The following is a 25,080-nucleotide window of genomic DNA, read 5'->3' on the forward strand; positions in this document are numbered from 1 at the left end:
GTAAAATTAATCTGTTTCCCCACAAATCACTGACAATTACTGTACCGAAACAATCAAAGCCACATTAGCTGTATTAATAATTGTCTTTGTATGTTAGTACTTTTATCAATGTTTGTTCACAACATCAGGTTAAACAAAACCCCACATACAAAGAATGCTTATATACTAACCATTATTTAAGCAACTTTGATGCATCGACAGTCCATCATTTATTTTAAGAGACAATTTAAGAACCAAATATCACAACTATATGTTTGAAATGTTAAATCCTTCTGTTTGATATCAGCTCCCCTCTCCATCTCTTCTTTCCCTTCTAATCTCAAGCTGTCTCATCTATTCCTTCTGTTTCGTATCCTTCCATCACATTTTCTGTTGTCATTGTGAGGCTTTAGTTTCAGTTGTTATAGTTATTGGCTTGTTTTTAAAGGTATGAATACTTTGTTGTTGTTGTTGTTGTTTGTGCAAATTACGGTTCCGTTGTTGTTGTTGTTGTTGTTGTTGTTGTTTTATTTCCGTACAAAAAAATCAACACATTTCATACATAAAGGTCAGTAAAGAAAACATACATACGGAGGGTAGCCCATTTTCAGTAGTGACAATGACAGTCACTTCTGGTCTTCCAAGGGGCCCTGTACACAAAGATTTCATACAATCAGGGACTGATGATAGAATAAAATATACACAAACACAAATAGAACGGTACATACATTACTACATTGTAACTACATATATACCATATTATCACACATTGTTCAAAGGTTTGAAGCACAAAAAATATCAAATAGAAAGGATTTCGGTTTTAACTAAATTGAACTTTAAAACGGGTAAAGAGGAAATTTGACGCAAATCATGTGGGTAAGTTGTCATACGCTGATGCACCTCTGTATGAAAAAGATCTCTTACAATCATTAGTTTTTGGCCGAGGTAACTGTAAATCGTTTTGATTACGGAGAGAGTATGGTGATATCTTGTACTTAAAAATATCTCTCATATAATCGGGGGCCATGTTATTCATAATCTTATACATAAATGAAAGCAGATTAATTTTTTGTCTATTGATTACTGTATTCCACCGTAAGCTATAATGAACATCACTGTTAGTAATATGAGAATAAGGGTTAACTTTTAAAATCATTCTCCCGGCTCTATTTTGCATCTTCTGAAGTAGGAAAAGAGAGTTACCGTTGGCGGATTGCCACACTACATCACCATAATCAAAATGAGGTAACACAATAGAATTATATATCAGTTTCAATTCAGTCATATTAACAAACTGTCTCAAACGACCCATATAACTAATCATTTTACTTACCTTGTTGCATAGTTGTTCAATGTGAGCATCCCATAATAACTTGTTATCTACAAAAATTCCCAGATATTTAAAACTATTCACCTGAAGTATTTGTTTACCCCTAAGTTTAACATGCAAATACTCTTGCTTTTTTAACATATTATTTGCACAAATTTGCACAATTGATGAACAGAAACAAAGAAGAATGTACAGAAACACATGCTTTATATAAACGATATAAATAGTGAACTAAAAAGGAAGGAAAATATGACGACAGATGAGAGAGATAGAGAAAGATAGAGAGAGGATAAATAAAGAGTAAGAGGAAACAGTAAGAAGGAAACAAAGCTGATGACAAATTCCTTGGACAAATTAACAAAAGAACTATGAGTAACATATAATTGAGAAAAACAACAACAACAACAAAGAAAATTTAAAAAAGTAAAAACGTGCAGAAATATATTCATACGATGAATAAAGAATGTTAAATGTTTCTTAGGGACAACATGTGGGTTCACATGACGGGCAATATTAACTTTTGTGTCCCTTGACCCTCATTATGGCTCCATTTATTTCATTTTCATTTTGTGTGACATATACAGTTCAAGTGTATTCCTTTGTAATGTTCATTCTGGTTTTGTTTCATGTTTGAAATGTTTATGATATGTATCCTATATCCTTTACTTGGTCGAATAAATATTACATGAAATATGGACACAAGAGCGAGAAGAGCAAGGAAGAGAATGAGGGGAGAGTGGGATACATGTTGCAGATAAGGCACAGGTTGTAAAAAGGGTTATGTAGGAATTAAGAAAAGGTCGAAAAATATTAGTCATCTAAACATATTTCATTATTAACTTTAAAACTTGGTTTAACTAGAAAGGACTGCCCTCTTTTCACAATAAATAATTGATCCACCTTCATTTGGGGTATTTCCTGTGATATCTTATTAAGTATTTCCTTCGCTGCATATGAAAGATTAATCACCAATTTTATTTTGATTGCAATGGGTACAAAATCTTTAATTTCTAGGAATGTGATTATATCTTCCAGAAACAATTGACAAATTGGGATTTGCACGACGGAATTTGCTGAAAATTTCACTGCGAATCATTGAAGTGTTGGAAGTATTTCTTGAAATAAAGCTCCCGCTTGAAAATACGAGACTTCTTAATATTGGGAATTACAATTTCATCTACATCACTACACCACTCTTGCTGGAAACTGTTATTCAGTCTGGTGCTAATTAAATTTGCGCTTCTGCAAGAATGACAATTTGATACAGGAAAGTAATAATGTTTTGTGATTCTCGTTTTATATGTCCTATATATAATATCGTGTTGTGTGTTTTTTTTTTTTTGATATGGAGGTGTTATTTTCCGATATTTGTAATTGATGTAGGTAGTTTTTAGGTAGAAAAATTTTTGTTTCGGAATTTTCAGTACTATAGTGTTTCGATGTGTCATTTCCCGATATTTATAATCGATTTAGAATATTCTAACACTGGAAAATGTAATGAGTTTGCATTTATACATCGGGTGTCATTTTCCGATGTTTGTATTCGATATAGGTGATTTTCACATAGGACAGCGTTGTATCTTGGAGTTTGCATTAATTAGTACTAGGTGTTGCAAAAAACAACAATAACATTTCCCACTTTTGATGCTTAATAGCGCGAAAACTAAAACATCGTATGAGATAAAATTGTCATTGATATGAGTAATAACTGAATAGTGTACATTTTAGTTGGAGGTGATTTGAGTATGAAAACCTATTTCAGTTTCATGAAATCCATGATTACTTTCAAAGTTAGGTTCCAGATTTTGGTCACATTTTAACCCTGTGTACAAAGCCTGAACTTTACACAGGAACTAATGACGTGTATGTGAGTGTGTACATGCAATGACCCTGAACAATGGACCTGGATACCACCTGTTCAGAGCTCTGCTCCAAGGCACATGAATTCTTTATTAATTATTCATGATGGGTTGCCTGGGCACTGCTAGTTTAAATTCCTAGCAACGGGTGAAATGCATGCACATGAAAAGAGTAAGTACATGCTTCCACGTGCTTGCATACACCACATTTCAGAATGAATAAAGACTAGCTGTGATAGTAGGATTTTTCATGAATAATGTAGCATTCAAATCCTGGTCATTGTCCAGGACCATTGTCTGGGTGTCACCTACACACTCCCATACACACCAATTGACTTCTGTGCGAAGTTAAAGTTTTGTACAGAGGGTTGAAAATAGAGCAAAATCTGAAAACTATCTGAAAAATTAATGTTTAGTCTCATGGAACTGAATTATGCTGTCATTTCTAAATTGCCTCCAAAAAATTGTAAACTATTCAGCTATTGCTCATATCAATGTCAGCGTTATCTGATATACAGTTTTTGAACTATTAAGGATCAAAGTGGGAATTGTTTTTTGTAACACCTAATATTAAGGGGTGTCATTTTCTAATATTTGTAATCAATATACGCGGTTTTTTTTTATATAGGATAGCGTTGTGTCTTGGAGTTTGCGTTGAGTTTGCATTTTAATGATTGATCATTAAAATCCTTATTTCTGTGCCTCATTCTGTTCTACATTTTCTGAATTTTGAAAGCAAAATAAAATGTCAACGACATCTGTTTGGTCGAAAAAAATGTGAATTTAATGATATTTCTATGAAATAATTTTTCCGAGTTTTTGTTGACTGTTCAATTCAATTCAATTCAATTCATTTATTTTTCATTCTTCTTTTTTTTCAACAAAACATAACGCATAATATATTTGGAATTACATCATAAACATAAACATTCGACTTTGTAAAAGATAAATGATACAAATAAACAAAAGAATGCATACTGGCAAAAAAGTACAAAGTTATGCTTCAGTTGAGGGGGAAAAAAGAACTGAGAGGTCCACTGAAAAGCGAGCTTGTATGTTGTGAACCACTCACAAAATGAACAAACTTATGAATTATTTATTTACAAATACTTATCACAGTTATAATTTACGACAGAAAGGAACAAGACAGGAGAAATACAAAAGACATGACACGACTTGACAAAAAAGACGGAAAGAATGGGGAGAGAGAAAGGAAAAGAAAAAAAAGAGAAAGAGAATAAGAGAATGCCTACACGCTGAACTAGGGAAATGGAACAGGGGGTGATTGAGAATGTGCTTCAGAGGGCTGGTACTGCACGCAGCTGTGCAGGGATTTAATGGCTATTGCATAATAATCCATGTAATCCATTACGTAATAATGAAGTCAGTAAACGAAAGATTGGTGGATGGATGATGAACCCTGAGGTTGATGAGATCTAACTAATGACGAATATATCAAAGAGGATTTAACAGAAATGATTTCAACTTGCGCTTGAAAGAATGCAAAGAAGGGGAATTTTTTATTTCACAGCTTAATGAATTCCAAAATCTAGGACCGGTGTATATAAATGTACTCTGAGCTAATAAAGTTCTCAGGAGGGGCAAATGAAACTCATTAGATTGTCTAGTCGGATAATTATGAAAAAACTGATTCCGTGGAAACATTGAATTGAAAATACTGGGAAGTGCATTTGCATTGTAATTAAACATGAACTGACCAAGCTGAAAAAAATACAAATCTTTAATTGTCAAAATCTTATATTTAGTAAACAATGGCTCTGAATGGGAACGTGGCGGGACGCCGCATATGATACGAAGTACCCTTTTTTGCAGTACTAGTAATTTATCTAATAAAGTTTGATGGGCACTACCCCATGCTAGGAGTCCGTAATTAAGATACGGTAAAATCAGAGAAAAATACAAGGTCAACAAAGAGGACATTGGAATATGAGACTTGAGTCTATTTATGATACCAATATTACGTGAAATGATTGTACTAATGTTAATAATGTGCGGTCTCCATGAAAGTTTATCATCCACTGTGATACCAAGGAATTTTATATGAGATACACGTTCTAACAGAGTGTCATCAAAAATGATATTTGTGCGCAAAGCTTCTACAGAATTGCTAAAAAGCATATACTTAGTTTTCTTGAGATTAAGTGATAATTTATTAGCTCTTATCCACTGAGTAACTTTTTTCAGTTCAGAATTAACAATGCTTACGAGAGTATCTGGATTTCGGTGAGAAAAGAAAACATTGGAATCATCAGCAAAAAGTATAAATGAGAGTATATCAGATGATCTACAAAAGTCATTAATATAAATGATAAAAAGTAATGGTCCTAATAAGCTACCCTGTGGGACGCCACATTTAATAAATTCTAGATTTGAGTCATTCTCGTTCAGAGATACATATTGTTTTCGATTTTGTAGGTAACTCCTGAACCACTCCAAGGCCTTCCCCCGTATTCCATAATGAGACAATTTATATAATAAAATGTCATGATTTATCGTATCAAAGGCCTTGGAGAAGTCCAGGAAGATACCAATAAGATGAGAATGATTATCAATAGTATGCGCGGCGTGGTCAATAAACTTCAAAAGGGCATGAATGGTACTGTGTTTCTGATGAAACCCAAATTGAGAATTTGTAAAAACATTATGAATATTAAGAAAATTAATTGTTCTTACAAACACCAATTTTTCCAAAATTTTAGATAAGGATGAAAGCAAAGAAATGGGTCTATAATTACTTACATCAAATTCATCTCCTTTTTTAAATAAAGGAAAAACCTTAGCTATTTTCATAATTTCAGGAAAAACACCATTTAGTATAGATTTATTGAAAATATATGAAAGTGGGTCAGCAATTGATGATATAATTCCCTTTAAAATAAAATTACTTATATCATCATAACCGGCACTTCGTTTATTATTCATTGCAGTAACAATATCTATTATTTCATATTTGGTAGTTGGAACAAAAAAAATTGAACTAGAATTAGGTTGACCTAAGAATGTAGAAAAATGCATATTTGACTGTGGTACTTTTTCTGCCAGATTTTCCCCAATCATTGAAAAATAAGAGTTAAAAATATTAACTATATCATTAGGATCTTCAACAATTTTATTATCATGTTTTAACTTTGTAATATTTAATTTCTTTTTTGATATATTCATAGCCTGCTTCAATATCTTCCATGTGTTCTTTATATCATGTTTATATTTCTCTAACTGAATCATATAATATTTCCTCTTTTCCAACCGTATAATCTTCGTTAAGATATTTTTATACGAAGTGTATTTATTTTTTGACTTCTCTGTTTTTTTCATTTTGAATTTATAATATAACCTATTTTTCCTATTTATTGAACGAAGAACGGATTTTGAAATCCATGGAAGTTTAGGAGACGTTTTATAATTAACTAACTTATCTTTTATTTTAGGAATATATTCATCTAAATATTTATTCATAATCCCTGAAAAATTTTCAAATGATGCATTTACGTCATCATTATCATAAACACTAGACCAGTCAGCCCTATCTAAGCAAGCACCAAGGCTAGCCAAATTTTCCGGTGAAGCTCTACGTCTAAATGAAGAAAATTGAAACTTATTAACCAAATGTTTAAGATCAAAACATGTTATAATAGGGAAATGATCAGTTATATCAGATAAAATTATAGCAGAATTTAAAATCTGCACAGAATTAGAAAAAATATTATCAAGGAGGGTTGCGGAGTGATTTGTAACACGAGTTGGCTTCGAAATTAGTGGCAAGAAAGAGGCTGACAAAAACATTTCAAGAAATTCTTGAGATGTGATATCATCATTCCTAATCAAATCAATATTAAAATCACCCATTATGAAAATGCTTTTATTGATAAACAAAGGACTTTTTAATAAATTTGTCATACAATTCAAAAAATCCTTGGAACTAGAACTTGGGGGTCTATAAACAATACCAATTATAATATTCTTACTTTGCGGAATACAAATTTCCACAAACAAAGTCTCTACAATTTCATTCATTACATTTAATTCATCACAAACACTAAATTCAAATTTTTCAGATAAATAAAAAGCGACTCCACCACCCGTCCTGTTTACTCTGTTATTAACAATAAACTCATAACCATTTAATGCATACGGCAAATTAACGTCAAATGATAACCATGTTTCAGTTAAACCTATTACTGAAATTTGTTGTTTATTTTGATTATCTAATAATATCTGCAACTCATCAAAATGTTTATTAATACTCCTTATATTTAAATGTAACATAGAAAATATGCTTTGTGAAAAACTTTTTGTATAATCTTTAAACTGATCAACAGTTACATATTTAGAAGGAATTTGAGGGGAGTCATATTCAAAATCGAAATCATTATATATATCTTTTGAAGATGAGTTTACATTATTAACAATAAGATCGTCAAAAAAAGCAGACGATTGTGACTTATTCCGACTTAATTCCGAAGGGGAACATCTAAACAGATCAAAGAGTTCATCATCATCTAGGGAATCAAAAGGTACATTAAGTCGATTAGCCATAAAAAGAGGCATAACGTATATGAAGGCATGTCAACTGACGAGTTAGCAAAGGAATGAACATTTTTGGCACAAAAGATGCACGGACAATTCCGGGTTCACGGATAGTACAGCGAGTAGGCAAATTCACGAAAACATAGACTTTAGGCAACATAATCAAAGAACATAGAATACATAAACAACACAGGAAGAAAGCGTACACACAAATAGCCAAAGCCTGTAAAAGAACTTTGACAGAACCAGTGCAAAGCATATAAACGGACATGGAGATAAAGATAGCTCCCGAATTTGGAAAGATCATTCGTTATTTATAGGAAATAAGTATTGACTTATAGGATGAAAATATAGAAAATGGATGATAAATGCGTGTAAAAATAAAAATAAAAATAACAACCTGTTGAGGTGAGATGCTTGAAGTAGCAAGTATTGAAGTAAACGTGACATTAGTCATTCTTCGATTTTTTTTTCATTAGGTCGGGTTTTTTGTTTCAAGTGATATTTTAATTCGATTCCATCATCCATCCTTGATTACAATTCAACATTTAGTTATTCCTAGCTGCGTGACATTTCAAACATATTACAAAATATTACAAAGTAATTGTTAGGACTGTCATTGTGTCAATTTCTGATTATTCTACTATACACAAATAATACACAGTAACTGATTCACAAATATAGTGATCCCCGCAATAATAATAAAATCAATTTTTTTTTTTTTTGAAAATGGGTCGGCAAAGTCACTATGTATGTACAATACACAGTACACAGTATGCTCATTAACTGCATTCATATACTCGTCACAGCAGTAATTATTAGATAATGACATCAATTGTTGGTAAGGGGTCAACAAAAAACATACATACCTATGTACACACACACATACAACAGCTTTTCAAATGTACATGATCAATGTCTGTACACTATCCATACCTGTAAAACATTACCCCTCCATCGCTCACCCGAATCACCTCATCAACACTTCCCCCTCTAGGCATATAGTCCATGAGCCAGGCCAGATATTGGTACCACCTGAGGTGGCAAAACCTTTTTGGTGTCATTTTGTTTGTCGGGCATAGATATGCTTATCAAGCTATGGTAGCATTTCCAAATGAGTAGCTTAGTCATAATAAATGAATGTTTAACCGATTTGGTCTCGTTGTTATATCCCTATACTTCTGAATCGAAACTAACCGCTATGATACAAAGAAGAGCACCGTCTTCTGTATGTTCACAGGTGTTTTGTTGTAAACGCGGTGCGGTTAGTCTTTATTCAAGGCAGCGAAGGGAATATCCAAAGGTTATGATGTCCACATCGCTTAGTCTTTATTCAAGACGGCGAAGGGAATATCCCAAGCTTATGATACAGTGTATATCCTTTTATCTAAAAGCAACAACAATAACAACAAAAGCAATTCATCGTGAATTTTACCGTATTTTTCAATTATTTATCATTTTCCGGCAAAAACGCTATGGTGAAAACGCTAACACCACGCCAATGTCGCTTTATTTCCATCCAACAATAAAAGATAATGCAAAAACAATGTACCGGTACACTACAATACATTATAATGAATAATATTGGAAATGAACAGTGTGATCTTTGTTTAAAACTGATGTATTTGTTGAGAGGGTAGTATAAAAACAGTATAGATAATCCCTTTTATGAGGAACTTTAGATATGATAATGATACATTGGTCTAGATAAAGACTAAGCGCACCGCATGACAGCTGTGGACATCATAACCCTTTGGATGTTCCCTTCGCTGCCTTGAAAGACTAAACGCATCGCGTTTACAACAGAACACCTGTGGACATACGGAAGACAGCGCTCTTCTTTGTATAGCGGTTAGTTTCGATTCAGAAGTATAAGGGATATAAAAACAAGATCAAATTGGTTAAAAAATCATATATTATGACTAAGCTACTCATTTGGAAATGTTATCATAGCTTGATAAGCATATGTATGCCCGACAAACAAAATGACACCAAAAAGGTTTTGCCACTTCAGGTGGTACCAACAACCCATTTTTTGGGTCTTGGCCCATGGACTAATACTCCAGGTATGCCTCACTCCAGACAGATACAAGCGCATATTTAAGCACACACACACACACACACAAGGGGAAAAAAAAATCAAGATGTAAAGCACTGTAACAATCATCAATAGGCGTTTTCACATCAGCCCGAAAAAAATCCAAGCTTGAGATATTTTTTAACTTCCCAAGTCAGAAAATAGCGCGCTTTAACTTCCCAAGTCAGAAAATAGCGCGCTATTTCGAAAAAACGCCTATTCATTCATGCCAGCATCCAGACAAAGATAGGAAACCACTGCAATGTCATGAGCATTTGACTTATGGCAACATCTTTGATTTAATTACACAGTATTCTTTGTGTCCAGTTCTGGCTCAAGGGTGCTGAGCATTTGATATCTAAAAGGTTTGTTGAAAGATGCAGAATGCTGAAGACCACAACAGTTGATACAGATAATCACAACATTAAAAAGACAATTTAAGTGAACAGAACCTTTACACAATGAACACTGTCCACATCTTCTGTGTCATGACTGCAGATAGTAACACCATCAAACAAACTGGCTACAGTGAGAAAGGAAGATAATTTGAGAAGAAATCTAGACTGCAAACTTTGACCAAATGCAGAAAATAAATTATCTTTTCAAAATATTTCTTTTCTTTTCTCGAAAATAAATGAGCAAGAGAGAATATGTTCCTTTCATCACACTTGCAATATTCATTTTTTTTTCATATTTCTACAATATTGCAGCATTCTTTCTCTTCTTATGAACAAATAGTAAAGAACACAAAGAAAACAAATTTGATTAAATGATATGTTTACCTTAAATCTCTTTGCCTACCTTGCAATATCAACCCATTGAGGACAGGCTGACTTTGCTATAACATGCATTTCTCATAAACCCTTGCCCAAGTATACTCAGGACTAGTCTTCAATGCACTACAATTGTAAGGTATACCTCATTGCACATTACATCTTTACATAAGTCTCAAAATATTTACATGCATACACTGAGTGGAACAAAATGTGGTCCATTTTCCTCATCGACTATTTCAGCAGATGAGAAACCAATCCACAGAAGCAGAAATAATTCACCAATTACTTTTCAGAAATGGTAACTTCCAATCCCATGTAGTCAATACACAGCATGTCTGGTTTCCATGTACAATGGGTCAGGAGTCTGACAGGGGGAGGGGGTGTCACACACTGATAAATATTGTAAAAGTGGATATTTTCATGAGACTGATTTTTAATTTTTCACCCTCAGCTGGGTAAGAAGAGTTTTGCATGTTTTTAATTCCGCGAAATCAAGACTTCAACTACTGAAACATATGGCAAGCAAAAATATTTGTGTGCTTTTATTTTCACACTAGTTTCTGGTTGCACGAAATACGTGAAAATTTCAACACCGCAAAAATTCCCACTTTTACAGTACATCATCATGTCTTTGTTTATCCACTGACAGTGACTGATGAATAGAAAATGGAAGCATCAAACTCACCATTATTGATCAGTTTTGCATAATTCTAGAATATCTGAATTTTCAGAGCATCAAACTCACCATTAGTGATCAGTTTTGCATAATTCTAGAATCTCTGAATTTTTATCACATATGATTTCATGAGAAGTCAGTGAGTTCATAAAGCAAATTCATTTACCACAATGTTCACATAACTACACATGAATTATTGGAATACAATATACACTGTATCAAAGTTTGTTTATATTGACAGATTGACTACATACAATAAACATACACAAAATCAAAAATAAAGTCACATACATGTACTTCTTGCAGCAGGGAATGGAATGTAAGGTGCTTCGGTATTAACTATTGATATAAATCAGGTTAATTATTACTACATGAGTCACTTATCAGTTATTTATCAGTGTCACTATAATTGTATTCCAGCTGGCACAAAAGTCCCATACATCTTTTAGTACAATACATGTATGTGTACAACACAAGAGATACTACATCATAAAACCATGCAAAGATTGCACCAAAGCAACAAATAAAAATCATAATTCTAGAAACCATAATGGCATTATTATGAAGCATATATTCTAATGAGAAATAGAAAATTGCATGTAAGTTTAAATATTTCCCTGTTCCTTCTGCTGTGACAACTGATGATATTGATGAATTATGCTGCCTTTGTGGGTGTGGAAATTGCGGTAAGTTATTCATACTGTATTGGATTTATGCACTAAATCAATTTTAAAGAAGGATAATCAATGACTAAGTGGTGTTACACTTATGTCAAGATACTGGTAACACTTTTCAAGTTAAACTACTGGATATGTTTCACCTCCAATTCTAAGGCATACTCTTTGGTAAACACTTCAAAACATATTATAATAATGTGCACTAAAGTTTGTGCATCATCTTCACCTTCATATCACATGATTATTGACTTAATCATCAACGTGTCTACTTCCCTCTTTATGAGATATACCACACTAGAACCACGGCTATCAAAGGACAGAGTGAACCTTGATACAGAGACCACTGTCTGCATATTTATAGATACATTCAATGTTTCAGTGATGTGCTACCTGAAGTGAGATATACCCAGGATATACCAAGTTAACAAAAGAGATCTTGCACTGGGAGGCAAACTGCATGAAATAGTTATTAGTATAGCTCCAGGTTACACAATGACAACAATAAAGAAAATATCTTGTTTCTTTCTGTACATGAAACAAATTGCAGGATTCAAGTCATCTCAACAAAACTTGTACACTACTTCATGATGATATATCTTTAATTCAAAATTTGTTAAGTTGCTATTTCAGCAATAACAAATATTCCAGGTGTCCTGACTATTGCTAATTTACAAATTTTACATAACAAGACATGATCATATCTACGCTGTCGTGTAATCTCAGAACACAAATCTCGTACTTCTCATTACAAAAAAGAAGAAGAAGAAGAAGAAAGAACAGACTAGCATGGATTACTGACAACAAAATTAATCCGAACACAAAGGACTGATGAACTACATATATGTAGGTGTAAAGGAATGGACGTTTTAGTCTACTGATTCAATTTAATCACAAATATAACCCAAAATAATTTAGCAATCTAGGAACAAGATTCCGCTTTTCTTCTTTGCCCCCCCCCCCTTCCTATGTCTAATACATAGGAGAGAGAAATTGTAACCTTTCATATACCATATGTGAGGAATGCGCTTTGAGATAAAGTGTATTTTTCTATAACATAGATTTTTGACTATCATTTAAAGGCATCTGCCACCGTACCTACCAAAGTGGCTGTCACGTCACTTTGCCCCAGCTACCGAACCCAGCCACAGCAAGTACCTTATTGTCTTCACTCCAAGGTTACCTTTTCACGAGTGGCATAACTTCTGCCCTCTTTGGTTGCAATTATATTTACTGAATAAAACAGGCCTAACATCCAACTATGCTGTGAAACCCAAATTAGCACTTTATTAAAGGGATGGTACAGTATTGGTTGAGCATACCTTTTTAAGAGGAATTCAAAGTTTATTTGATGAAAATCAGGTTGGGAATGACTGAAACATCCAAATACAAAGTTAAACAAAGTGATCGTAATAAAAAGTGGGTACCACACTTTATTAGAATTGCTCTGTGTTGGAAATCTCAGCCATTTCAAAACCAATTTTCATTAAATAAACGTTGAATTCCTCACGGAATTACATGCTCTTTCATATTTCACAAGAGGCTTCTCACTACCTCACAAAAAAATGTTAGAAACTTGAAATTACGTCTCAACCAAAACTATACAATCCCTTTAAGTTACCATCAATTTGTATACCCTCACACAAGTATTCACTCACAAATCTGTTTATCTACTCCAATGTTGATAAAATTGACTAGCACAGTGTATAAATACAATTTTGCACAATCTCTGTTTTCTTACAAAAACAACAAAAAAACAACAACATTGAAATGACATGAAAACATAATGCTCTTCATTTTTGTCAGAGACAGAGTAGATAGTGCTGTTTCTAACATAGAGAAACTACTGAACTTTGGCCCAAGAATGTTTCAGCGGTGTCTGCAAAGCACACTCACACAATGCTCACCTAACCACACAAAATTACAACAATTTCCTGTTCATGCCTACTCATATTGTATAGGCCAAAGTCTATGGACTTTGTGAACAGGGAGATTTGGATGCTTGATGATACAAAGCACTATTGGTGTAAAGCTACTTCATGTCAAAGACTACATGTGTGGAAATGTATTATGCTGATGTTTCTCATCTGTAGCATTAAGACACTGTTTAACAACATTTGTGACGGTTCAGTCTGAAAAACAATTAAACTTTGCTGGACAGGCTGTAAAACGATATTCAAATGGAGGGAAAAAAACCCATTAGAGTGTACTCTTTTCTATCTTAGAATTATGCTGTTGCAACCAAGACATCTTTGATGAAAAATCAAAATGCTATCAAATTAATGAAAGAAAGATATATATTATTCAGAGGGGTGAAGGTTCAGGTGTGAGTTTCTTCAGTTTGTCTCCCTCTACAAGGGAGGGAGACAAGCTGAGTAGTAGAGTAGTAGAGGGAGACAAACTAAAGAAACTCACACCTGCTATCAAATTGTTCCAGAATTATTTATCCTAGGGCTGCTCTCAATGTGGCAATTTTGAGCATGGTGAATCGTTTTGAATCATTTTGAATCGTTTAACAACTAAGAATATTGGTTGCCATGCAATGTGTGTGCGTATACATGGGTCATCAAACCATATTTCACTTGGTTGCACTTTTGCCCTTTGTGGGGTGAGTTGACATGGGATCCGTTATGTGCATGCATTGTGACTACCTCTCATCTGGAACCTGTAATACCTTATTTGAGACATGAATTGTTACTGTCTCTTGACAAAGGGGACTGTATGATGACATACAGCAAACCTCAGCTGGTTTCCTAAGGCCTTGTAGGCAAGACTAGCAGACAGTATGGCAGACAAACTACTGACTGAGCCAGCATGGCATCCTAAAGATCAGCCTTTCCTTGGATAATGGAACTGAGACACGGGTGCAGCTCTTGCATGGAAGCAAGACCTAGACCTGCATCTAATTGGCAGTCCAGTCCTCACTGTAGGCATCTCGTCCAAGACCAGTCCAGCGGTCAGGGACCAGGAGGAAGTATTTATCCATGGCTTCCAGAAAGCGGCTGCGATAAAGCTCTGGAGAAACAACTGTCGGCATTTTGCCTGGGAGGGAGAGAGTGAAAACACGGACATACACATGTGTACCTACAAGTTCTACAGTTGTTCCACACAAGATTCTGAGATCTCCATAGACTATGTGCACATCTACCAGGTTCCTGTGGGCAATGGAATAGTAACTGTAAAGGTGACTATATGTGACCGTGCATCACAAAACGAACAATAAGTAGCACACACTGATTTTGAGTGAGGACTGAAAATATGTGAAATGGGTCAACCGAGCCGATCTTGACTTTTTCATATTTTCTAAAAGAGCAAATTTTCTTCTACACATGCTAAAATTTGGGATCATAAAATGGGCAGGAAATTGTGTTTTTTAGCAGTTTATCTCGAACTTTTTTTGGCAGAATAGTGTGATTAAGTGTGTCTTTAGAGTCCCCTTTTCATTTCTTAAAAACCTTTTTCATTCTCTTCACTTTCAACTCCTACAACTTTTGAAAGGATGATGCTACTGCTTTGAAAGTTGGCATTAATTGAGGACAGAATGTGTTAATAAGGCATGCTCAATTTCAGTTTAATCTGATAATCGCTTCATTATTCTTACTCCAGTTTTTTACATCCTGTTTTTAGTCCCATTCATCACACAGCCAGCACGGCATGGTAAAGATTAAGCGCTTGAATAGACACTGTACTTCAGAGCCTCTTTTCTCAGTTCACACTTTTCCCGAGTATGTGCCTTCTTTCCAATATTTACATAGGTTAGGAGAGTCCATTTGCTTTGAGTTATACATCATTTTAAAGCTGAAAGTCTGCTCTTTCAGAATATGTTCTTAACTAAAATTTCATGTCTGGCGACTTTATGTCTTTGTGATGCAGGGTCACATAACCCTTTCATATCATGTTGTTATCCTCTTTTTTGCTAAGTTTTGCTACTAGTTCATATACACAACATGTTTTACAGCATATCATGAGTTATTCCAGTAGGGAATAATCACACACAACCAACATACTACTATGTACAGTTCTTTGTTCTTTGTACTGTAAGCATTCTACTTGGTATGTATGCTACTACATATAATCCACTGATTGGAACATGAGAGCACGATGTCAGTGATCTTGGGGAAGTCATCCCTTCTTAATTACCTGAGGTTGATTTGACAAAGGTCTCCAGCTTCTTGTCCCATGTGAAAGTCCTGATAAAATCTGAAAAAAAAAGCAGGAACAAGTGCAATGAGTTGAGATGATGCAGACAGGAACTACATGGGACTCTACATTCATTACACTGATGTATCTTTGGTTGTCTGGTTTAGAATACCTATATGATCCAGACTAGCATCATGTCCAATATTTACAATGTACTGTAAAACGAGGAATCTTCGTGTGCATTTTAATTTTGTGAATTTCACGACAGCCAAGATTTGTGAAATTAAAACACACATGAAAGTTCTTGTCTACACTTTACGCATTGAATGTTACAGGCAACTCGCGAAAATTTCATGCCTCAAAAATATTGTGTTTTACAGTACTTTCTATGAAATTTGAAACAGGGTATCATCTAAACAACAACAAAAAACTGATGTGGACTATTGATTACTCACACAATAAGATATGCTTAATAAATTCTAGTACCTGTTCTCTTAACCACTCTATTCATGACAACTTTACTGAGCGTAGAGCACTTAAGAAGGGCAGAAAGATGTGATTTGTGGGAGAGGCTAGATGGACATGCAACAAAATTAATTTAGATATGAAGCAAGTTAACACTAATAACACTAACAAATCTCTCTGCCAGACTTAATTTTGCAAAAGATTTAAATTCTGTGAAGTCCATACATTCTGAAAATATTCTTAAAAACCATCATTACAAGGACCATCAGATCCTCATTTCATTTTCCATGCACTGTGTATCACTGTATCAATCCACCAAGGGTCAATCATGAGGGATGTTGTGGACACTTTATTCCAGAGGCCATACAAATCAAATTTAGCTGACTTTCGTGTGGACTTCACTCTCAAACTCACCAATGATCCCCACGACGAGCTCCTTGGTGTTTTTGTCAAGACCAACGAGCAGGGAGTAGTCCATGACTAGATGAGAGGAGAGGAATTCAGTGTCGGCTTTGATAGCCATGGCAAGGGCCGTCTTGCTGTGCATCCGGATGTAGAGAGGTGAGTCCACAATGTCTGAAGGTGTAGAGGAGGGACAGGATTCCAAGTGAAGAACATGAACAGACAGTTGGAGGTGATATGACTTGACGAGGTAAGAAACTGTTAACATAGCCCCTTGATCAATTGAGCAGCTGAACCATCCATGGCTGCCCCTCGCGAAAATCACTGAACCAATTGTCACTTGTCTCATTTGTGTGTGTGTGTGTGTGTGTGTGTGGAGGAGGGGGGGGGGGTTTGGTGCATATATGGCAGTAGTGTGTAAAAATTTGTGTGAATTTGCATGGTTTGCATCATCTTTTTATCACCCTAAGCTGTGAGTTAATCAATGCATGATATTATGTCAAATCTACTGCTTTCTGCCATGAATGGAGCTTCAAATGGCAATCAACTTCTACACATAGTACACTGTACATGCTGAAGAGTGAGGGTATGACAACACAAAATGGCACACACATTCTACCCACAAAAACAAAGTTGTTTGATTGTGCAACATCTCACATTTTGTGCCCAGTTTTGCATTTATGATATAGGATCTCTACAAACATGAACAAACTGAACTTGTGACTTGTCATTGCACACTGACTTTACCATATGGATATAACTGCATACATTACACCCAGACACATATCTTATAGCAAGATGCAGCATTGCTTATAATGAACAGATTAATCTTAAAAGAAGGTGAAAAGGAGTAGCATACTTATTTCACGTGGGGATACTGAGTTGACAAGATGCTCAAATCTATAATGACTACACATACGTTCTTTGGAGCTTTGCATGGTTAGATGCGCTCTTGCTCCTCTGCTCTGTGGTGCTCTATGTAGAATCTCTTTTGGATGAGTGCGGTCCTAAACAGGACCTACTTATTTCATGAGGAATAATGCACATTATCTTGTATAGCACAAATCACAATGACCTTTGACACCTAAGAAAACTTTCAAGAGTACATCTTATTAAAAGAAAATGGTATAATTACAGATTACAACAGAATGAACAACTGAGTTTCAAGGGCATACTTTGATTATAGATCCTTTGTAGGTTCACACTCGTTTGAGACACAATCACTGTGGTGTACCACATATAAACAGTGAATTGGACTGAATAGGATTTTAATGGAGTTTATATGAATTAAATAGGTAGATGACATTTACTATGGATTATGTGATACTTATTTCAGCAGAATCTTTTTGAATAATGCAAGGTTATTCTAAATACAATATTGTAATCTTGATCATCACAATAATGATCCAATTTTGATCATGATTACTTAAAGAGACTAACGTTTGAGCAGATTCTCATCCATGAGAACCAAGTCCTGGGTCTGGGCTCCCATGGTCTTCACATGACGGTTGCGCATGGAGCCCTTGAGATCGAAGACCTGGGCAATGTTTCGCTTGTAGAACAGGTTCTCCTGAACCAAGAGGTCTAACTTCTGGGCTGTGTTGGTGACGGGGTTGTGGAAACCCACCTTGTAGAACCCAATGATCTTAGCAAGGGCAGTCGGTTTCTGAGGAAACAAAATCAAGTGATTAAAGGAGAGTTGCAATTGGAGAGTTTCTCTTGGAATAAAGATTTTGTGACCACAGTTCTACTTTGGCTTCACACATATGCCAGCTTGAAATCAAAACATACACAGCAGCAAAAAATTATTTTTGTGACTGCTGATCATCAATGAACAGAGAACTATGCCTCCGCCATAATGCATGATTCTCCTAATAGGTCTAGATAGTACATGTGGACAATGTGTGATTACATTTTCACAAAATTGGCAAGATATTAAAATGACAAGTTTGTCACAAATGTGTTGAATGTTCACCTTCCTTGACCTAGGTTTAATTGGATGAATAGGAGAGCATGTATTTGGGATTTAAGGACTTTAACTTGACTTTGACCCATTCATACGTTTATGCATTGAGTAATTTTCAAGGTGTGGAGAAAAAGTGCAATTTCTGTATTGAATAGTAAATTGTTTCCATTTTCATCTGGCCTTTGACCCTAAAATTCATAAGATAATCACTGTCAGGCAGAACATGCATAAATATGTAGTATGTTTCAAGATAACTTGAGCCACTTCCGAGATATGGAGGAAAAACTTAGTTCAGCACTTTCACTTGATCTTTGACCTTTTGACCCTTGAGGCAAAAACAAAAGAAAAAAAAACTTTCCAGAGAATCTCTATTATGTTATACATGCATACACCAAGCGTAAAAAAAAAAAAAAATCCTGCTGGCATTGCATAAACATGATGGAAAAAGTAAAATTTTGAAGTGTTGCCCTGGACCTTTGACCCCTGACCTTTGACCCCATGAACCCTAAATTCTCTAGATAATCACTGTCAGTCAGTACATGTATATATACTACAATGTATGTTCCATGAAGATACCTTGAACAATTTCCAAGTACAGAGAAAACAGGTGAAGTTTTGATATTTTTACTTGACCTTTTGACCTCATGACCCAAACTTTCACCAGAGAATCTTAAATGGGTAATACATGTATACACTAAGTTTCAAGAAAATGTCTTCAGGCATTGCATAGATATGGTGGAAATAGTGAAATTTTGTGTATTTGACCTTGACCAGATTTTTTTTGGGAGAGTATCAAAATTACACTTTTGGAAAGCTTTTTGTATAAGAAAGCAAGAAAACAATGTTTCCTTTAGCTTTGATATCTATATATGGCCGCCATCTTGGATTTTTCCAACAAGGCTGCCATAAAACAGGTTTTCTTCAATATATCAGCTTCTAAATAATCTAAAAACTTGATTTTGGCAGCAAAACAACCATTGCACCAAATTTGAGAGTTCACCTGCTTCAAAACTGTGGAAGTTGTTCATTCCACAAGATTTTCAAGAAAATATACCGATACCACAGCAATGCCTTGGTGGGTACAAACACAAAGCATGTCTTGCATAACTACACCTATAGATCAGTATGCATACCAAATTAGAAATGAATTGCTTAAATACTGTGGAAGTAGTTCACTCCACAAGGTTTTGGGAAAATTTTGCTTACCATGGCAACACTTTCTCTGACAAACATAAAAAAAACATATCCTGAACATTGACACCTCAATGTCATCTGTATACTAAATTTCAATTCAATTGCTTCAAATTGTGGACGTAATTCACTCCACAAGAATTTCAAGGAAATATGCCGTTACCATGGCAATGCCCTGTCGGCTACAAACAAAATCTGTGCCTTGCATAACTACAACTATAGATTATACACACCAAATTTGAAATAAATTGCTTGAATACTGTGAAAGTAGTCCACTCCAAAAGGTTTTGGGAACATTTTGGTTACCATGGCAATGCTTTCTCTGGCAAACATAAAAACATGTCTTGCATATCTACACCTCAATGTCAACATGTACCCAAAGTTTCATCGAAATTGTATCAAAACTGTAGGAGTTCACAAAGCAATATTTGCAACCGACCGCCGACCACCCGACTGCCTGACCGATCACACGCTGATTCCTATATACCCCCCATACACTTCCTGTATGCAGGGGTATACTGAAAGGGTTTACAGAGGATCGTAGAAAATGTATTGGCGAATTAAAGGGTCTACACTGAGCTGAGAATAAAAGGATTATAGAAGTTGTCCTGCCGAATGAAAGAGTCTGCACTGAGCTGGAAAGGGTTATAGAAACTATCCTGCAATATGAAGGGTCCACTCTGAGCTGGGAATAAAAGGGTTATAGCAACTGTCCTGCCAAATAAAAGAGTGTACAAAGTAGCTGGTAATAAAAGGGTTATAGAAACTGTCCTGCAAAATGAAAGATGTACAAAGTACTGGGAATAAAAGGGTTATAGAAACTGTCCTGCATTATGAAAGGGTCTACACTGAGCTGGTTATAAAAGGGTTATAGAAACTGTCCAGCTCAATGAAAGGGTGTACAAAGTATGGTAATAAAAGGGTCATAAAAACTGTCCTGCATTATGAAAGGGTCTACACTGAGCTGGTACTAAAAGGATTATAGAAACTGTCCTGCAAAATGAAAGGGTGTGCTAAGAACTGGGAATAAAAGGGTTATAGAAACTGTCCTCCAATATGAAGGGGTCTTCACTGAGCTGGGAATAAAAGGATTATAGAAGTTGTCCCGCCGAATGAAAGAGTCTACACCGAGCTGGAAAGGGTTATAGAAACTATCCTGCAATATGAAGGGTCCACTCTGAGCTGGGAATAAAAAGGGTAATAGCAACTGTCCTGCCAAATAAAAGAGTGTACAAAGTAGCTGGTAATAAAAGGGTTATAGAAACTGTCCTGCGTTATGAAAGGGTCTGCACTGAGCTGGGAATAAAAGGGTCATAGAAACTGTCCTGCAAAATGAAAAGATGTACGAAGTACTGGGAATAAAAGGGTTATAGAAACTGTCCTGCATTATGAAAGGCTCAACACTGAGCTGGTTATAAAAGGGTTATAGAAACTGTCCAGCCAAATGAAAGGGTGTGCTAAGAACTGGGAATAAAAGGGTTATAGAAACTGTCCTCCAATATGAAGGGGTCTTCACTGAGCTGGGAATAAAAGGGTCATAGAAACTGTCCTGCAAAATGAAAAGATGTACGAAGTACTGGGAATAAAAGGGTTATACAAACTGTCCTGCATTATGAAAGGCTCTACGCTGAGCTGGTAATAAAAGGATTATAGAGACTGTCCTGCAAAATGAAAGGGTGTACAAAGTATGGTAATAAAAGGGTTATAAAAACTGTCCTGCATTATGAAAGGGTCTACCCTGAGCTGGGAATAAAAGGGTTATAGAAACCTTCCTGCAAAATCAAAGGGTGCACTAAGAACTGGGAATGAAAGGGTTATAGAAACTGTTCTGCGTTATGAAAGGGTCTGCACTGAGCTGGGAATTAAAGGGTCATAGAAACTGTCTTGCAAAATGAAAAGATGTACGAAGTACTGGGAATAAAAGGGTTATACAAACTGTCCTGCATTATGAAAGGCTCTACGCTGAGCTGGTTATAAAAGGGTTATAGAAACTGTCCAGCCAAATGAAAGGGTGTACAAAGTATGGTAATAAAAGGGTTATAAAAACTGTCCTGCATTATGAAAGGGTCTACACTGAGCTGGTAATAAAAGGATTATAGAAACTGTCCTGCAAAATGAAAGGGTGTACAAAGTATGGTAATAAAAGGGTTATAAAAACTGTCCTGCATTACGAAAGGGTGTGCTAAGAACTGGGAATAAAAGGGTTATAGAAACTGTCCTCCAATATGAAGGGGTCTTCACTGAGCTGGGAATAAAAGGATTATAGAAGTTGTCCCGCCGAATGAAAGAGTCTACACCGAGCTGGAAAGGGTTATAGAAACTATCCTGCAATATGAAGGGTCCACTCTGAGCTGGGAATAAAAGGGTAATAGCAACTGTCCTGCCAAATAAAAGAGTGTACAAAGTAGCTGGTAATAAAAGGGTTATAGAAACTGTCCTGCGTTATGAAAGGGTCTGCACTGAGCTGGGAATAAAAGGGTCATAGAAACTGTCCTGCAAAATGAAAAGATGTACGAAGTACTGGGAATAAAAGGGTTATAGAAACTTTCCTGCATTATGAAAGGCTCTACACTGAGCTGGTTATAAAAGGGTTATAGAAACTGTCCAGCCAAATGAAAGGGTGTACAAAGTATGGTAATAAAAGGGTTATAAAAACTGTCCTGCATTACGAAAGGGTCTACACTGAGCTGGTACTAAAAGGATTATAGAAACTGTCCTGCAAAATGAAAGGGTGTGCTAAGAACTGGGAATAAAAGGGTTATAGAAACTGTCCTCCAATATGAAGGGGTCTTCACTGAGCTGGGAATAAAAGGGTCATAGAAACTGTCCTGCAAAATGAAAAGATGTACGAAGTACTGGGAATAAAAGGGTTATAGAAACTTTCCTGCATTATGAAAGGCTCTACACTGAGCTGGTTATAAAAGGGTTATAGAAACTGTCCAGCCAAATGAAAGGGTGTGCTAAGAACTGGGAATAAAAGGGTTATAGAAACTGTCCTCCAATATGAAGGGGTCTTCACTGAGCTGGGAATAAAAGGGTCATAGAAACTGTCCTGCAAAATGAAAAGATGTACGAAGTACTGGGAATAAAAGGGTTATACAAACTGTCCTGCATTATGAAAGGCTCTACGCTGAGCTGGTAATAAAAGGATTATAGAAACTGTCCTGCAAAATGAAAGGGTGTACAAAGTATGGTAATAAAAGGGTTATAAAAACTGTCCTGCATTATGAAAGGGTCTACACTGAGCTGGTAATAAAATGATTATAGAAACTGCCCTGCAAAATGAAAGGGTGTACAAAGTATGGTAATAAAAGGGTTATAAAAACTGTCCTGCATTATGAAAGGGTCTACACTGAGCTGGTTATAAAAAGGTTTAAGAAACTGTCCTGTCAAATGAAAGGGTGTACAAAAGACCAAGAATAAAAGGGTTATAGAAAACTGTTCTGCAATATGAATGGGTCTTCAGTGAGCTAGGAATAAAAGGGTTATAGAAACTGTCCTGCTTTATGAAAGGGTCTACCCTGAGCTGGGAATAAAAGGGTTATAGAAACCTTCCTGCAAAATGAAAGGGTGCACTAAGAACTGGGAATGAAAGGGTTATAGAAAACTGTTCTGCAGATATGAAAGGGTCTGCACTGAGCTGGGAATAAAAGGGTCATAGAAATTGTCCTGCCAAATGAAAGGGTGTACAAAGAACCCGGAATAAAAGGGTGTACAAAGAACCCGGAATAAAAGGTGTACACAGGGTGTACAAAGTATGGTAATAAAGGGTGTACAAAGTATGGTAATAAAAGGGTTATAAAAACTGTCCTGCATTATGAAAGGGTCTACACTGAGCTGGTTATAAAAAGGTTTAAGAAACTGTCCTGTCAAATAAAAGGGTGTACAAAAGACCCAGAATAAAAGGGTTATACAAACTGTCCTGCAATATGAAAAGGCCTACAATGAGCTGGGAATAAAAGGGTTATAGAAACTGTCCTGCAATATGAATGGGTCTTCAGTGAGCTAGGAATAAAAAGGTTATAGAAACTGTCCTGCATTATGAAAGGCTCTACCCTGAGCTGGGAATAAAAGGGTTATAGAAACTTTCCTGCCAAATGAAAGGCAGAGACTCCAACCCCAAGCACCTTCTGATCTGGAGATTCTCCCGCCTGAAACCCCTAGCAAACGGGAGAATCCAACTTGACGTGCGTGAAGCGCGAAGTTCCTTGCTGCCAGGGTCCAACTCTAGGGGTCTAGATGTTATCTTGTGCTATCTAAGGCTTATTTTTCTACATACAATGACACTAACTAAAAAATAATTTCAAGCAGGAGAAATTAAAAACTCAAGCGGGAGAACAGGAGTCTCTGTGAAAGGGTGTACAACGGACCCGGAATAAAAGAGTTATAGAAACTGTCCTGCATTATGAAAAGGTTTACACTGAGCTGGGAATAAAAGGGTTATAGAAACTGTCCTGCAATATGAACGGGTCTTCAGTGAGCTAGGAATAAAAGGGTTATACAAACTGTCCTGCAATATAAAAGGATCTACACTGAGCCGGGAATAAAAGGGTTATAGAAACTGTCCTGCCAAATGAAAGGGTGTACTAAGTACTGGGAATAAAAGGGTTATAGAAACTGTTCTGCAATATGAAAGGGTCTACACTGAGCTGGGAATAAAAGGGCTATAGAAAATGTCCTGCCAAATGAAAGGGCGTACAAAGTACTGGGAATAAAAGGGTTATAGAAACTGTCCTGCAATATGAAAGGGTGTACTAAGTACAGATAGTGAAGTTCCATACATTTGTGCTTGCTCTGAGTGTCCTCATCATTCTAACACTCACTGCCGCACCAGCAAAGAAATACAATGATAACAAAAGAAAAGCTAGATTCGACCATACACTCATTTGAATTACATTTTCTGATTCATGAATTGTTTTACAAGTGATGATAAGGAGAAAACATGCTCCTAATGATAGAAATGAATTTAATCTTCAAGGAAACCAATCGTTTTTACA

At 35.7% G+C, this 25,080-nt stretch overlaps 1 protein-coding gene across 1 annotated transcript in view; it reads right to left on the reverse strand.

Annotated features, from left to right (window-relative positions):
* Positions 1 to 13,135: 13,135 nt before the first annotated feature.
* Positions 13,136 to 25,080, reverse strand: part of LOC139722083 (1-phosphatidylinositol 3-phosphate 5-kinase-like) — a 189,779-nt gene continuing 177,834 nt past the window's right edge. The window contains exons 37-40 of the mRNA XM_071633405.1: positions 18,367 to 18,592; positions 16,939 to 17,100; positions 16,060 to 16,119; positions 13,136 to 14,961 (exon numbers count right to left, since the gene is read on the reverse strand). Coding sequence (XP_071489506.1) covers positions 14,822 to 14,961; positions 16,060 to 16,119; positions 16,939 to 17,100; positions 18,367 to 18,592 — 588 coding nt within the window. The 3' untranslated portion in view covers positions 13,136 to 14,821. The remainder of the gene's footprint in view (positions 14,962 to 16,059; positions 16,120 to 16,938; positions 17,101 to 18,366; positions 18,593 to 25,080) is intronic.

Source organism: Diadema antillarum, unplaced genomic scaffold (genome assembly GCF_040938485.1).
Source record: "Diadema antillarum isolate AM-2024a unplaced genomic scaffold, OU_Dant_1.0 scf00000156, whole genome shotgun sequence".
Classification (NCBI taxonomy): domain Eukaryota; kingdom Metazoa; phylum Echinodermata; class Echinoidea; order Diadematoida; family Diadematidae; genus Diadema; species Diadema antillarum.